Here is an 18,201-nt window from a genome sequence, read left to right on the forward strand (position 1 = left end):
TAAGGATAAAAGGTTAACTAGGGAGAGAATAGGGCCCCTCAGAGATCAGCAAGGCAGCCTGTGGAGGCGCAGGAGATACTGAACAAGTATTTCGCATTAGTATTTATTGTGGAGAAGGACATAGAAGATATAGAATGTGGGGAAATAGATGTTGACATATTGAAAAATATCCATATTACTGAGCAGGAAGTGCTGGATGTCTTGAAATGTATAAGAGTGGATAAAAATCCAGGACCTGAACAGGTGTACCCTAGGACTCTGTAGGAAGTTAGGGAAGTGATTGCTGGGCCCCTTGCTAAGATATTTGTATCATCGATAGTCACAGGTGAGGTGCCAGAAGACTGGAGATTGGCTAACGTGGTACCATTATTTCAGAAAGGTGGTAAGGACAAGCTCATAGTCTATAGTTCCCTGGCCTGACATCAGTGGTGAGCAAATTGTTGGAGGGACTCCTGAGGGACAGAATGTACATGTATTTGGAAAGGCAAGGACTGATTAGGGATAGTCAACATGGTTTTGTGCTTGGGAAATCATGTCTCACAAACTTGATTGAGCGTTTTGAAGAAGTAACAAAGAGGATTGATGAGGATAGCGGTGGTGTGATCTATATGGACTTCAGTAAGGCGTTTGGCAAGGCTCCCTATGGGAGACTGGTTAGCAAGGTTAGATCTCATAGAATACAGGGAGTGCTATGGGATATAGGGTTACTGAACTGGCTTGATGGTAGAAGACAGAGGGTGGTGGTGGAGGTTTGTTTTTCAGTTTGGAGGCCTGTGACCAGTGGTGCCACAAGGATCGGAGCTTGGTCCACTACTTTTCATTATATATATAAATGATTTGGATGTGAGCATAGGAGGTATAGTTAATAAGTCTGCAGATGACACCAGAATTGGAGGTGTAGTGGACAGCGAAGAAGGTTACCTCATTACAACAGGATCTTGATCAGATGGGCCAATGGGCTGAGGAATGGCAGATGGAGTTTAATTTAGATAAATGTGAGCTGCTGCATTTTGGAAAAGCACATCCTAGCAGGACTTAGACACTTAATGGTAAGGTCCTAGGGAGTGTTGCTGAACAAAGAGACCTTGGACTGCAGGTTCACAGCTCCTTGAAAGTAGAGTCACAGGTAGATAGGATAGTGAAGAAGGTGGTTGGAATTCTTGCCTTTGTTGGTTAGTGCATTGAGTATTTTCCTGCTGCTTAGAAGCTGCCTGACCTGTTGTGCTTTTCCAGCACCACTTTGATCTTGGATTTTTTGACAGTCAACAGCAGTTTTGTGGTCATCAAGAAAGAAAAGACAAAGAAAATTGACAGCCCCGGAACAGGCCCTTTGGCCCTCGGCACCTGAGCCGATCCAAATCCCATTGTCTAAACCTATTCCCCAATTCCTCAGCATTTGTATCCCTCTGCTCCCCACTTACTCATGAATCTGTTCAGGCTCACCTTAAGTGAATCTACCGTGACTGCCTGGATTACCTGTGCTGGCAGCACCTTCCAGGCACTTAGCATTCTCTGTGTAAAATATTTTCCGCATGTATACCCCTTTAAATTTTTCACCTCTCACCTTGAATGTGTTACTTTTCGTTATTGAATCCCTCCCATTGGGAAAAAGGGTGAAGGATCTCTATCCACCTTGTCTATATCCTTCATTTTGTAGGCCTCAATCTGGTCAGTTTCTCCTGCCCCCATCTCCTTTTTTCTAATAACAACAATCCTAACCTACTCAACCTGTCTTCATTGCTAGCACCTTCCAAACCAGGCAACATCCTCGTAAACCTTCCCTGCATCAAGAATGTACATTGATTAAAATAGTATGAATAAAGCATCTGTGCTAAGGCGCAGGTCAGAGTGTATAGCCCATATAGGAGTTTTATATTTAAATCCATGGAGTGTAAGGAATAAATTAAATGAGCTGCAGGCACAAATTCAAGGTGGTGATTATGATATGGTCGTCATTACTGAGACATAGCTCAGTATGGTCGGAACTGGAAACCAAATGTTATAAGGTTTAGAGGATGGACATGGAAAATGGTAGAGAGGATGGAACAGCCTTAGTAATCAGAAACAAATCATTTCTTTAAGGAGAAGAAAGCATCCAGTGAAAACTTTATGGGTGGAACTGAGTAATAATAACGAGCTAAAACTTTAATAGATGTTGTGTAGAGAGCTCCTGGTAACAGCTGAGTGTATAAATGCAGAAATTAGCCAAGTGTGACAAAGGCAGAGTAGTTTTAATGGGGAATTTTAACTTTTATATTGAAAGTGAGACAAGCACCTATCAGAAAGGTAGAATTTAGGAGGGTCAACCACATTGCTGTAGGTTTAGGGTCACATGTAGGCTAGATGGAATGGCTGATTTCTCTTGGGAAAGAAAGGATATTAGTGAGCTAGATTATTTTTTTCTAGCATTCAATGAAAGTTGTTATAGTCACTGAGATTAGCTTTGTATTCCAGATTAATTAATTCATTGAATTTAAATTGCGGCAGCTAGCAATAGTGAATTTTGACCCATGTCCTTAGACCACTATCCTGGATCTCCAGATTACTAGCCCAGTGATAATAACAGTATGCCATGGTCTGCCCTTTGTAATACTGATCAATAGCATGGCATTTGTCAGCATCCACTGAACAGGCACTTTTAAAGGTTCTGTCTGCTGACATGCGGGAACATGCACAGTAGCCACAAAATCTCTGAATCAAGTTTAAGTAATTGTTTTTTTTAAAAAAAACACGTAAAAATAAAGAAACATCTTTGAAGAGAGAACTTTCAAATTTAGTAGCTTTTTACTTTTAAATAAATCAGCTTTATATTACAATGATAAATTCTGATGCACTAGTTCAATACGCATATTAAATCTTTGTTGAGAGTGTGGTGCTGGAAAAGCACAGCAGGTCAGGCGGCATCTGAGGAGCAGGAGAATCGATGCTTCAGTCATAAGCTTTTCATCAGGAATTTTTGTAAGGGTTACTGATGCCTGTGCTTTGGAACAGTTTGTTCTGTTTCTGCTTCCTCTCCTTCATTTTGTAAATAGCTCAATGAATTATATTCAACCTGTATAATAAATGATAGTGTGTGATTTCAGCATTGCAATTTCTTGAAAAAGTTGAAGTTAAGCATGCAGGATTGGAATTTATTATTGTAATGTTACTGTCAGTAGACAATTCATTGTTTAATATTTATTTTCCAAACAATGACATCTCTAATAATGCCACAATACTATATTATTGTGTCACCGTAGATGATTTTCTCAGGAGCAGGTATTTTACATGAACTAACAATTGGCTGAAGTGGAGGCTATCACTTGTCTAACTAACTTCTCTGCACAATATGAACTTCACTTTAAGTGCGGTTTGAAAATTTCCATCAGTTGCATTTATTCATTTAAAAAGTTTGAAGTTTGCCCAGTATATATTGCCAGTCCCAATTAGTTTCTTTGAAATTTGGGCTATATAAAGGGTGAAAAAAGGGTGACTGGACTCAACATTAATTCTGTTTCTCTCTCCACAGAATATGCCAGACCTACTGAGCTTCTCTAGCATTCTCTAGGTTTATTTCAAGTTTCCAGCATCCGCACTATTTTGCTTTTCTCTTAGATATGTATTTAATTTATTTATGTAAATAAAATTCCTTTTAACTAGACTTGCCACTAAGTAGCTTAGTTACAATGGTCACTATAGAATAAGATAATCCTAGGTTTGATGACTTGAATATGCTACGTCTGTTCCAGGAAAAGCCTGGGTGTGACTACGTTCTGGATGAAGGATATTGAAAGATGAAAGATAGATGGTTTTGTTCTGAGTTCTACATATTTTTCAATGCACTGATGTTTTTGCTATACACAGTTCCTACTAGATGTTTTGTGACATAAATTAGGTCTTTTTGAATAAAAACATTGGTTCCTACTTGAACTGTTCCCCAAATAGTTTCAAAAAGAGGAGTTCCATCGAACTTTGTGACTGTAGGAATTGTCTACGAAACTAGAGCCTACAAAATTTAGTAACTTTGTATCTGCTGCCACCTCTGTGCAACTACCATAACCTGCATTCGGTATGTGCATTTGAGATTTAATAAGTGTACACATACATAATTCTGGATTATTACTGTGGAATGGAATTAAGATTTTGTCAAGTATCTATTTTCTTATTTCTGTAATCATTCACTTTGATATATTCCATTTATCTGCTGAGTGACGTAGTCATATTTTTTCACCTTGTGTGTTCGCTAATAGTCCATACTGTAACTTGAAAATGATGTTAATTGATCCAATTACTTATTCTCCATAGAGGCCCTACAGAGGTTAAAATGCACCATGTATTCAGTATTAATTGAGTATGCACAAGAGGCTTTTAAAGTTGCTTATGCCAGTAGAAAGTTAAATACTTTAATGTTTTAATATAGATTCTCTGATTCTTTTCAGCCTTTTTGCTGAAATTGGTTTACAAATCCACCTGTCATTTCAAGAGACGTGGCAGTTTTGTTTGGTCACAAGATAATTTTAGGATTAAACTTATTTAACCTTTATTCTTCCATTTAGCACTTAATTGTAATGAGTAACCCATTTGTTTTATTTATTTAACTGTATTTTTGTTTCAAGCTTTTCCTTTTCCTAACTAATATGATGGGCACCTGTAAATGTCTAACAAAACTGTGCACTGGCTCAATACGCATATTAAATCTTTGTTGAGAGTGTGGTCTGGAAAAGCACAGCAGGTCAGGCAGCATCTGAGGAGCAGGAGAATCGATGCTTCAGTCATAAGCTTTTCATCAGGAATTTTTGTCAGGGTTTCTGATGCCTCTGCTTTGGAACAGTTTGTTCTGTTTCTGCTTCCTCTCCAACATTATGTAAATAGCTCAATGAATTATATTCAACCTGTATAATTAATGGTAGTGTGTGATTTCAGCATTGCAATTTCATTGAGCAGTCCAATTGGTTTAATCATTAGATACCTGATAACAATTCCATTACTGTTCCAGCAAGAATTTGGATAAAGACAAAAACAAATCACAATAAATTGTCTGAACTTTAAGGTTATATAGTGATTTACAATCAATGCTACATTTAGTTCATTGTGACTGTTGCTGCAAAACCAGGCGATTGTGCAAAGAGGACTTTCAGTGCTTCTGTGGAGTAAGTTCATTTGGTAATTCTTGGTGTGGATTGCTGGAAGTTGTGAGGTGTTGTGTCTCACTAGGATAGCAAGCTGGAAATTAAGCTCTGCTATTTCCAGAATTACCACAAAATGAGAAGATGATGTAAATCTGCAAGATTCCCAATTTAGTTGTCTTTAGACCCAGGTTGACAGAAAGCAAAGACTAGGTTTCTGTAGAGTCATAGAGATGTACCACATGGAAACAGACCCTTTGGTCCAACCCACCAATCTAGTCCCACCTGCCAGCACCTGGCCCATATCCCGCCAACCTTCCTATTCATATACCCATCCAAATGCCTCTTAAATGTTGCAATTGTACCAGCCTCCACCACATCCCCTGGCAGCTCATTCCATACACATACCACCCTCTGTGAAAAAGTTGCCCAAAAAATTACTCAGTACAAATAGATTTTAGTTACAAGTATACGATTGCAACTAAGTAGAACTCTACCCCCTTATAAAACATCTCCCCACCCCCACACAGGACACAGAAATAAACACTAGGAATGCAGTTCAATGGTCCATGTTCCAATGGGTTACCTGAGATGATCCATTTGGTTTGTAGGGACCTGCTGTTCCTTGACCTTCTTTCCCCAGGTACTTGCACTTGCATAGAAGATACAGGGCAGCTAATTCATACTTATACAGTAATGTCTCTGATTCATTGGTTAACAGCGAAAAATTACAGCAACTGATGGAGGAAAATGAACTGGCTTTCTTCAGGCTTGCAGTGATTTTACTGCAGAGGAAAGAACAGTTCCTTCCTGTCTAGCAGTCCAGTGGCTTTTGACCAAACATGCGCGCACACAAGCTGTTCAGCTACTTGGCAAAATGTCACATAGTTGCTGGAAAGTGCAAGGCCTTTGCCACCAATAACTGGTCACCATTCCACAAACCGATCAGCTATTTGTTGCTGGCCAAACCTTGTGTACACCCCTAAATCTAACTTGTCTGTCATAACTTCAAGTGACCACCTTTATTGCTTGAAAAAACAGTAGTATAAGCTGACTATCTGATGCCATACTTTTAAAAAGTGACAAAGGCCTATCCAAAATTCTCTGTTTTAAAGCAGTTTATTTTCTCCCCATTTCAGTCCATAATCAAAAAGATACAGCCTTTACCCTTGATTAAATTATGGATTTATCTCTGTATGCAAAGTCAGAGCAGGAAAAGCAGCCATGATTGAGTGTACAAAGATCAAGTTGTAATTCTGACAAATGCCAGATTGTCAAATGCAATATAAAATGGAGAAAGGAGCACTGAAGTGGGAGTGACAATGGATGGATACAATCGTGTGATTGTATTCATCTGAAACTGATACAGCTCCAGAACTGTGGTATTAATGTGCGCCTACTTGCTGGAAAGCTTGAGTTTTCAGTGGAAATTTGAGGTTCCAGTCTTTTTACCAACTGAAGTAACCAACTAAAATTTGTAATCTCGGAGATGGGAGGGAAGGACATAACACTATGACACTTTGGAATTTATAAAGTTTTTGGGATGTAAAGCATTTTTACTAGCTATATGCATTTGAATATGAAATAAGTCTCAGCCATCTCGATCAAAGAACAAAAGAAAATAAAATAAGCTTGACTTACTTTGGGGCTTTCATAACCCTAGGACTTCATTAAAATATTTTACAGTAATGACGTTTTGACAAATGAAGTCAATAATGTCTGGAGAACTCCCCACTTATTCACTTAATGCTTTGAATCTTTTATCTTGGCTTAAAGACAGCATCCACCTTTCACAATATGACAGTTCTTCAATATGGCACCAGAGATTTGAATAAGGAAAGGTGGGTACTGCTGCAAAAGTAAAGGGAGCATGAGTCTCCGAATGGAGATGTTCTTCCAGATCTGCATAAAATTCAAATCTGTTGGGACTTGAAGCTGGTGGGCACCATGGAGCAGAGGGAAAGCCCTACCCCAGGAAATACTTGGACCATTAATGTTCATTCTCTGTCTCGTTTAGCATGGCGTTTCCTGCTTTGATGATCTTGCTGCCTGTGACAGTCTCTATGGAATAGGTAAGCCCAGCAACTGCTGGGTTGTTCCATCACTAAGAAATCAATGGATTCTTCCATCCCCTGAATAGGCTCATAATTAAGTTATCAACTATCTGTTGCTGCTGGGAAGCTAATTTCTTATGTTGTTCACTTGGCTATAGCAAATCATTGAGAAGTGGAAACTTATTAGCCCAAAACCCCAATCTTCATTTTCCTCCCTGTTACAGCCTCTATGAGGCTAGAAGGTTCAACCCATTGTTTCTAAATTTTTAATCTCAATCATGTAAGTCATTGGTGAGGGGAATGAAACTTTACCACTAGTTCTGTAAGAAATTAGACCACGTTAGTAAAATATATTTGACTGTCAGATCATGCTACAATTGAGGCTGCTGCATATTAATGCTTATTGTATATTAGAGAACTGTCTTGTATCCCGCCATTGAAGATTTTTGAGCGCAATACAAGTCAAAAATATCGCAGAGTTGCAAATGAAAACCACGTCTTCAGACCATGTCGCTTGCTCTGGAGGCTGAAGCAAACTGTTTGATTTTCAAATTATATTTGACCCCAACATGAACTTCCATCCTATTTTCCTGTCCATCCTGAAGACCTGTCTGCTTACACATTTATAACATTATTATGACATTACCTTGCTCTGCTCCTTTTTAGTTCATCTGCAAAGTTCCTCATCAATGTTATTTTTACCTGGAGACTTGTCTGTTCCAGTGCTGTCCAAGCTGATCTCAGATCTTCAACGAACATAATCTTGGGCTCATCCAAAACCCTGTTTTCAAACATTCAAGTCTGCTGATCAGTCTAATAACGTGTTGGGACTAAAATCTCTATCCTGTTTTCAGATTTCACTCTGAAACTTCACACAATCTCCTCTAATCTCTTTGTTCTTGCAGTGCTTCCTCTTGCACGTTCTTGTTTTAATGCAAAAACAGACATTCCTGGTGAAACTCAGGAAGTCGGGTAGCATATTATTTCAATTCATTCATGAAATGAGGGCATCATAACCAGACCAGTATTTATTGCCCATCCCTAATTGTCCAGGGAGTGCTTGAGTGTGGACCACATTGCTGTGGGTCTGGAGTCAGATGTCGACCAGACCAGGTAAGGATGGCAGTCTCCTTCCTTTAAAGGCCTTTAGTGAACCAGATGGGTTTTTTCCAACTCTTGGCAATGGTGTCATGGTCACCATTAGGCTCGTAATTCCAGACTTTTTTTATTATTGAATTCAAATTCCACCGTCTGCTGTGGCAGGATTTCAACCTAGGTCCCCAGGACATTACCTGGGTCTCTGGATTAATAGCCTTGCGAAAATACCACTAGGCCATAGAACATTACAGCGCAGTACAGGCCCTTCAACCCTCTATGTTGTGCTGAACTGTGAAACCAATCTGGAGCCTATCTAACCCACACTATTCCATTCTCATCCATATGCCTATCCAGTGACCTTTTAAATGCCCTTAAAGCTGGCAAGTCTACTCCTGTTGCAGGCAGTGCGTTCCATGCCCCTACTACCCTCTGAGTAAAGAAACTACCTCTGACATCTGTCTATATTTCTCACACATCAATTTATAGCTATGTCCCCTTGTGCTAGTCATGGCCATCTGAGGAAAAAGGCTCTCACTGTCCAACATATCCAACTCTCTGATTATCTTATGTCTCAATTAAGTCACCTCTCAACCTTCTCTTTAACGAAAACAGCCTCAAGTCTCTCAGCATTTCATCATAAGACCTTCCCTCCATACCAGGTAACATCCTAGTAAGTCTCCTCTGAACCCTTTCTAAAGCTTCCACTTCCTTCCTCTAATGTGGTGACCAGAACTGTATGCAATAATCCAAATGTGGCCACACCAGTGTTTTGTACAGCTGCAGCATCACCTCATAGCTCTGAAACTCAATCACTCTACCAGTGAAAGCTAACATGCCGTATGCCTTCTTAACAACTCTATCAACCTGAGTAGCAACTTTCAAGGATATGTACCTGAACACTGAGATCTCTCTGCTCATCTACACTACCAAGAACCTTACTTTAGCCCATACTCTGCACTCTGTTACTCCTTCGTTGAATTCCATTTGCTTTGATCCAGCTCTGCAGTATGTCTACGTCTCTCTGTAACCTACAACATACTTCGTCACTATCCACAACTCTACCGACCTTGGTGTCATCTGCAAATTTACTAACCCATCCTTCTATGCCCTCATCCAGGTCATTTATAAAAATGGCAAACAACAGTGGACCCAAAACAGATCCTCGTGTACATCACTAGTAACTGAACTCCAGGATAAATATTTCCCATTAACCATCACCTTCTGTCTTTTTTCAGCTAGCCCATTTCTGAACCAAACCACTAAATCACCCTCAATCACGTGCCTCCATATTTTGTGCAATAGCCTGCCGTGGAGAACCTTATCAACTGCCTTACTGCAATCCACATATATCACATCAACCACTTTTCCCTCATCCACCTGTTTGGTCACCTTATCAAAGAACTCAATAAGGTTTGTGAGGCACAACTCGCTCTTCACAAAACCGTTGACTATCTCTAATCAACTGTTGACTATCTCTAATCAACTTATTCCTTTCTAGATTATTATAAATCCTATCTCTTATAACCCTTTCCAACACTTTACCCACAACAGAAGTAAAGCTCACTGGTCTCTAATTTCCAAGGTTGTCTCTACTCCCCTTCATGAACAAGGGAACGCCATTTGCTATCCTCCAGTTTTCTGGCACTATTCCTGTAGACAATGACGACATAAAGATCAAAGCCAAAGGCTCGGCAATCTTTTCCCTGGGTTCCAAGAGAATCTTAGGATAAATCCCATCCTGCCCAAGGGGGACTTATCTATTTTTACACTTTCCAGAATTCCCAACACCACCTTTTTGTGAACCCCAATCCCATCTAGCCTAGTAGCCTGTACCTCGATGGCGGTGTCTTTTTCTAGTGTGAATCATGTAAATACCATCGTTTACTCTGTGGGAAAAAAAGCACAGTTAATGTTTCAAGTCAGGTGACACTTCAAAACTGTTAGTAGCTAGGAAAGTGGGGTATTTATGCTGAATGCAAGGTTGGGTTGATGGAGAGAGATATGAAAAGAGGAGGTGAACAAGGAGATTGTTGCAGGCAAAGATGAGGGTATTTGAGTTAATGATAATAATTATCATTTTAATGCTTAATTTTAATGGTTGCATTGTTGATGGCATCTCTTTTTAAGATGGCCCTTAAACCTCACCACCTTGACCAGGCTTTTGGTTGTCTGTACTGTTATCTGCTTCTGTGTTTCAGTATTAAATTTAGATTGAGGTCCCTGTGAAATGTGAGTTGTAATTATGTTATTAACTCACTTGTATTTTCACTTGTAGCCTCGCAGACTACATAACATCCTCCGAGTTACGTTGGTTTGGGATGTATATGTTTTTTAATTACCAATTTGGGTTATTTCTGCAAATAGTATTTTGAACTGTATGTACAGAGTAATTGTTTATCATAATGGATGGCAGAAAATATGTAGTTTGAATTAGAAATACAAGCTACAGAATATATTATTAATTTTGTTTAATTTTGAGTACTTTACAGGCTTTTATTACAATGATTTGTGTTTTTACCCAACTGAATATATTTCAATACAATTTTATTTGGAAATGGTATGTACAGGGCAGTACAATTTTGAACAAAAGTGGAAAATATTACTGTTTCTCTGAAATAAGACTGTAAAGAATTTTTTTTTAATTTAAATGCTTAAAGACAATTTTAGAAGCGATTTGCTATGCCAGTATTTAAGGTGGACCACTTTTGGATCAGAAATGCATGAGTTGTAACTGCTTCTCAGTATTGCACGAGTTTTTTTTAAAAATGTGAGGTGAAATACAGGATTATTTTTAGTCCTCATGCAGTGTCTAGATAGATGACTTAAAATTGTGCTGTAGTGTTTTGACCTTGGAAAGTATCAAGTATTGTGGATATCGTGTGGTAGGTCAGTTAATATTTTGATAATACAGTATTTATGAAGATATGGGAAAAATAATAGTAAAGCACTCTTATACACTTCTGGGCTTTGTGTACTTAATGTTTTTTTTTGCTTTGATTTGTCATAGTTATCCTTTATTAAAGCTACCTCTGCCAGGGACAGGGCCTGTGGAGTTCAGTACACCAGTGAAGGATTATTCTGTACCCCCACTTGAACCGAATCTGCAACACACTGATCAGAGTGAGAGACCAGATTGGGTAAGTTTTGAACTGTTCAACTGCTTGATTATTAAATCTCCAAAGGGAACTTGTTATCATTTCAGAGTAGCATATAATGTTATACCCAGAAAGAGAATTTTCAGCTATTTAACCCTGGTGTGAAATATTAGTGATTACAAATTTATCCATAAGGGTAAAAGTAATTTCAGAAGATCACTTGTCACATAAGAGGTGTATCATTTTAAGCCATGTTGAACAAATATCATTATATTGACACAGCATATTAATTGGCTGCAATTGCTGACACTGGTGAAAGCATGTTATGCACCATTTAAATTTGCATACCTGCGTGTAAGTGGGTTTGGATTTAAACAGGATGCGGCTGTGAATCGGATGTGTGGGTGGGAGGGAATGGAACCGGAGAGTTGGGAGAGTGGTGGTTCAAGTATGAGCCCTGTGAGTTAAAGGGGTTTGAGTAGGGTAGGGTGGGGGAATGGAGCTTTAGTCTCTCTTCCTGCATATGCAGTGCAGCTGTTACATATGGTGACATCCAAATTTAATGTGATGACGTAGCAGGGCTGGAATTGTGCATGTTCAGGTTTCCAGATTAGTGCACTTGCGGGTGTCATCAGACACTGCCTAAATATAAATTATGCACTGTTACAGACATGCAAAAATAAACATTTATCAAGTTTCTAAAGTTTCTTTTCCCTTATGTTGTTTATTTTCTCATTGTCTGCCGCAAACTCAGTCTGGCAGATCTGACCTTCAGGTGTCAACAAGCTTGGCCAGTAGTTGGGTTATCAAAGCACTCTTGGAGATGATCAGTCTTCCACCAAAATGAGCATGCAGTGCTGCAGTTGTTCAGTAGTTTTCTTAAGTGGTATTTAGCAGGGAGGGATAGTGTCATATGCTGGGGAAGAGGGCTAATTGGTGGCAGCAAGAGGTTTTGATGCCCATTTTTGACTTACTGTTATGAAATTTCATGTGGTCCAGTGTTATTGTTGAGTGGTCCCAGGACCATACCCTCCCTGTGTATTATTGCACTGCTGCCAATTTGAAAGGATATACTCAGGTTGGGGATATTGCATTCTACAATCCCTGTTCCTCTGACTGTCATGCTACCTGCATCGCTGTTTCTTCAGCAGATGCTTTTGAGTTTCACGATTTCTAGCTAGATTGCCCTTTCTTTGTTTTTCTCTTCAGCTTTCAATTGTCCCAACTCAATAGCTACAAAGTTTGGCTATTTCTGTGCTATTAGTTTTGATGCTATAGATATAACTTCAATGAAGAAATGGCACCTATATCACTTCTGTGCATTTATATTTTCCTCGAATATGTGGAGGCTGTTTAGTACAGATTTTCGATGCTTATACCAAAAGAACGCAGAGTATGTGGATTCAGTATCTAATGCTGACTCAAGACTCACCATTATTATTTTTGCTGCTCTGGTTAATTTCCACTCTTAAATATTGACCTGTCGAGCATATGTTAAGTAACACAATGGAGCTTCCCTCAAATCCTCCTCATTACCACCAGCACCATTTGAAGAGACGATCAAAATTGAATTTATGGAAATTCTGGGTTTTGGGAGAAATTAATAATTGTTAATATTTTCGAAAGGACAGGAGTTATCACCAGTGCTGTGGCTAATATTTATCCCTCAATCTGCATCATAGAGAAAAACTGTTGCCAAATGTTTATTTGTTGTAGCTGTAGTTGTTGTGTGCAAATTGTTTGCTACTTATAAATGTAGAAAATAAGAGCAGAAGACCATTTGTACTTTTTGAGCCTTTTGCCAATTAATATAATCATAGCTTATCATTCAACTAAGTACTCTGCACCCATTTTCTCCCAATAACCTTGATCTCTTCATCCTGAAGAACAATATCCAGCTTCCTCCTGAAAACACTCAGTATTTTTGCCTCAACTGCTTATGTTGCAGAAAATTCCACAGGCTCATCACTCTGGGTGCAAATATCTCTCTTCATCTCAGTCCTAAGTGGCCTAGCCTGTATTCTTAGACTGCTTCTGCACTCCCCATTCATCAGGCATATCCTTCCTGAGTTTACCCTGTCATTTCCAATAAGATTTTATAGGTTTCTATGAGATCTTGCTCTAATTCTTCTGAACTCCAGTGAATATAGTCCCAACTGATCTAGTCCTCCTTCTTATGTCAGTTATGCCATCCCAGGAATCAATCTGTAAACCTTTGCTGCATCTCTCGACAGCCAGAATGTCCTTCCTCAGATAAGGAGACCGAAATTGTACACAGCTTCAGGTGTTGTGTACAATTGCAGAAAGACATCGCTAGAATTCCCTCACTATCAAACCCTACTTGCCACATGCCTCCTTTGCAGCTTGCTGCACCTTCATATTTACTTCCATTGTCTGATGTTCGAGGATCATTTGGGTCTTGTTACACCTCTTCTCCCAATCTATTGCTCAATCTTATATATATCCGTTTTATACTTGATCTGCCATCCTCTTGCTCATTCACTCAACTTGTCCAAATCACACTGAAGCATCTCTGCATCCTCCTCACGGCTCACCTTGTGTTGACAGCACATTTGGAAATATTACATTTAGTTCTCACATGTAAATCATTAATATATATTGTGAATTGCTGTGGTCCAAGGACTGATCCCTGTGATACTCCACTAATCATGGCCTGCAACTCCGTAAAAGACCTGTTTATTCCCACTCTTTTCTGCCTGCCAACTGGTTTTCTGTCCATGTCAGTAACTACTACAAACCAATGTGTTTTAATTTTACAAGCTCCTCTCTAATGCTGGACCTTATTATGCGTGATTTCCATTTTGTGAGACCATGCTGACTTTGTCTAACTCTGTCATTGTTTCCTAAGTGCTCTACTATTAAACCTTTTATGATGTACTCTGTCAGTATCAGGCGCACTGGTTTATAATTCTGTTTTCTCTGTGGCCCTTTTTTAGTAGGGCTTTATTAGATAACCTCCAGTCATAGAAATTTTCCAAGTCAATAGAATATTGATAGATGACCACTAAATGCAAATAAGATGAGGGTCCATGGTGTTAGGGCATAAGTTACTAGCATGGATAGAAGATTGGCTGTCTAGCAGAAGACAGAGTGGGGGGATAAAAAGGGTCCTTCTCAGGATGGAAGCCAGTGACTAAGTGGTGTTCCACAAGGGTCAGTGTTACGACCACAATTTGTCACTTTATACTTTAATGATTTGGATGATTATTCTGGCTAAGTTTGCAGTTGATTCAAAGATATGTGGAGGGTCAGTTAGTATTGAGTAGGCAGGGAGGGTGCAGAAAGATTTAGACACTTTAGAGAGTTGGTGAAGAAGTGACAGATGGAATACAATTTGGGAAAATGTGAGCTCATGCACTTCGCCAAGAGGAATAGAGACATGGGCTATTTTCTAAATGGGGAGAAAATTTAGAAATCTGAAGTGTAAAGGGACTTGAGAGACATAGTCCAGGATTCTCTTAAGGGGAAACGTGTAAGTTGAGTTGGTAGTTAGGAACGCAAATTCAATGTTGTCATTCATCTTTGGAGGACTAGAATATAAAAGCATGGATATACTTGTAAGGCTTTATAAAGCTCTGGTCAGAACACATTTAGAGTATTGGGAGCAATTTTGGATCCCATACTTTAGGCCGTGGAGTGGGTCCAAAGGAAGTTTACAAGAATAATCTCAGGAATGAAAAGCTTAACATATGAGGACTCTGGGACTATACTTGATGGAGTTAAAAGGATTAGAGGGATCTGATTGAAACTTAGAGAAGTTGAAAGGCCTGGGTAGAGTGGACATTGGTGTTGAATTATTTTTCCTGGGGTCCTTACACACTTGATGCAACTGCAACGCGCCAACTTCTGTGGACAAGTTTATTAAGCACAGCACAGTACAGTACAAGCTTTGGAGAAACCTCTAACCTTGCACGGCTTACGGGGTCGTGGCAAAAGCTCTCTCTGAACAAAGGAAACAGTCCTTCCTTTATACAAAATCTTTGCATCACAGTTGGTAATGCCCACAAGACAACCCCCTGTCACTCCCTCACAGTCATATGCCACTCAGAATATAATGCAGTGACCACCTCACCTCCAGAAACAGTGGAATGCAAGTCATCCCTTAATGGCCAGATCTGGTTTGAATTGTATTTTGTTAACTACAGGGAGTAGTCAGAATCCCATCTATAATGTTCTTTATTGTTTTCATCCCCTATTCAGAAATCAATGTAAATCTTCACTGAATGGCAAGGGAGTGACCATGTAAACCTCCCTCATTCCACCTATTAGACAAAGGCATACCACCTTGCCCCCCTTGCAGGTCAGCAGAGCAAATGAACTCTTTAATATCACATTTGGGAAGATGTTGGCAGGAGAGAAGAGGACCCGAGGCTACAGCCTTAAAGTGAAGAGATGAACAGAGGTAACGAGAAACTTCTTCAGCTGGGGAGTGGTGAATCTATGGAATTCATTGCCACAGAAGTCCGTGGAGGCCAGGTTGTTGAGTATATTTAAAACAGAGATAGATAAGTTCTTGATTGCCAAGGTTTTCAAAGGTTATGGGGAAAAAGCAAGAAAATGGGGTTGAAAAACTTATCAGCCATGATTGAATGGCAGAGCAGACTCGATGGGCTGAATGGCCAAATTCCTGCTCCAATGTCTTGTGGTGTTGCAAAGTATCTAGTAGGTCCACTTCCTTGAGCATTTGCAGATGTAGATTATCAAGTCCTGGGGATATATTAGCCTTGAATCACATCAATTTCCCCAACACAATTTTCCTACTACTCCTGATTTATTTCAGTTCCTTCCTCTGAGTAGAGTTGTGTTCACCAACATTTTTGAAACGTTATTATATCCTGCTTCATGAAAGCAAAACCAAAGAATGTATTTAATTGGTTTGTCATCTCTTTGTTCCCCATTTCCCTATTACTGACTGTTAGGGGCCTACATTTGTCTTTTTCTCTTTACATACCAATAGGAGCGTTTAACTCTGTTTTGTCTGTTCAACACGAGCTTATCCTGTACTCTATTCTCCCTACTCTGATCTGCTACTGGTTTTGATCAATTTTTATGCCTTGGATCTAATATTACTATTAATTTCCTTTTGTTAGCCATTGTCAGACCACTTTTCTCAGTTTATGTTAGTGTGAGACAGGAATGAATAATTGTTGTTCCTTAGTGTGCCGTTTAAATGTCTGTATTTGCCGATCTACTGTCCTTCCTTTAAATAACATTCTCCAACTTATTATAACCAGTTTGTTCCTCATATCATTGTAGCTTCCTTTACAGGTAGTTCTTCTATAACATGACGGTTGTGTTCTTGTACAACTTTATGTTGTAGAAAAATCCAACTTCAGAAACGGCGATTAAAGTGTTGGCAATATAATAGTGTTACAGCCAACACAAGTTTTAAAAGGTTGAACAAAAGCAAACTGACTCAAATAGCCAACAAATAGCTATCTCATTTAATCCCAATTTCCAGCAGTCGTTTTGTCATCTGATAGGTTTAACTGTGTATTCAAATATTTTTCATAATAAAAAACAATTTCTGCTTCTACCACCAATACTTTTCCATTTAGACATAGAGGAAAACAAACATTTTTAGTTAAATGAGTATTAAAGTAGATGCACGCTATTAATTTCAGCTTTCTTCTAATACAGTTCTCAGAATCTCAAATTATTATGATGCAGAAGACCATTGACCACTGTGTCTGCATTAACTATGTTTTAAAATAGTTTCAAACTGCTGCCTCTTTCCTGTAATCCTATACATTGGGTGATTATTTGAAGCAAATCACAATCTCCTCTTGATTGCCTCAATTGAACCTGCCTCCACCATAGTTCCAGGCGGTTAATTCCTCCTCAAACTATTCAGTGTGAAAGTATTTTTATCAGATCATAAACTGTGCCCTCTGGTTCTTAATCCTTTGAATAGGGAGAAACTGTTCCTAAACAATTTGCAGTTCGATTGTGAGTTTGAAAACTAAATCCAATAGAATCGTAGAGCTCTACAGCGATGAAAAGTACCCTTCACACATCAATGTCAATCAAAAACAGCTATCTGACTATTCCAATCCCATTTTCTAACACTTGACCCAAAGCTTTGTATATCTTGGTTTTGCAAGTTCAAATTTAAAATTTTTAAAATGCTTTGCAGATTTCTGCTTTTATCATTTCCGACCACTCTTTGGGCAAAAATGTCCTCTTCATCTTCATGAAAAACAGTCACAGAATCTCCAATAATTTCATGTAAGTGAAGTGTGTCATCCCTGAAATCATTCTCTCAAAGTGCAATATGCTGACTGGTCCAGTTTTCTTCCTTGATCTTGACCTGAATTGGATAATGAATATAACACTTGACTTCCTTACATGGTGTCCTTGATTTGTGAACCCTACTGCCTGCATTGCCTTTTGAGTAGTATAGTGGTGTTGACTATAGGCTGAAGGCTCATCTGGCTCACATCTATGCAGTGGAGGCCGGGACGCTAAATGTCTTCAAGGCAGAGATTGATAGATTCTTGATGTCTCGAGGAATTAAGGGCTACGGGGAGAATGCTGGTAAGTGGAGTTGAAATGCCCATCAGCCATGATTGAATGGCGGAGTGGACTCGATGGGACGAATGGCCTTACTTCCACTCCTATGTCTTATGGTCTTATCATTAGGTAGTAATTAGTATTTTTCAATCTCAGTTGTTATTCCAGGTATGTAAAAATCAGTTGCTCTGTTGCCACTTGCTGGGAAAAAAAAATCCATTAACGCAAACTATGTAGTTCAGAAGATAAGCTTGGAATATGAATTGGCCTGCAGATTAACTACATTTTCATTGAATAAAGAGGCAACCCCTGAGG

General features: G+C 39.1%; 1 protein-coding gene across 4 annotated transcripts in view; it reads left to right on the forward strand.

Annotated features, from left to right (window-relative positions):
• Window positions 1–18,201, forward strand: part of scap (SREBF chaperone) — a 152,945-nt gene that overhangs the window by 32,773 nt on the left and 101,971 nt on the right. For all 4 annotated transcript variants that reach the window (XM_060823755.1, XM_060823754.1, XM_060823752.1 and 1 more), the window contains one exon: window positions 11,265–11,394. In XM_060823755.1, the coding sequence (XP_060679738.1) occupies window positions 11,265–11,394 (130 nt within the window). The remainder of the gene's footprint in view (window positions 1–11,264; window positions 11,395–18,201) is intronic.

The sequence above is a fragment of the Hemiscyllium ocellatum genome, chromosome 4 (genome assembly GCF_020745735.1).
Source record: "Hemiscyllium ocellatum isolate sHemOce1 chromosome 4, sHemOce1.pat.X.cur, whole genome shotgun sequence".
Taxonomy (NCBI): Eukaryota; Metazoa; Chordata; class Chondrichthyes; order Orectolobiformes; family Hemiscylliidae; genus Hemiscyllium; species Hemiscyllium ocellatum.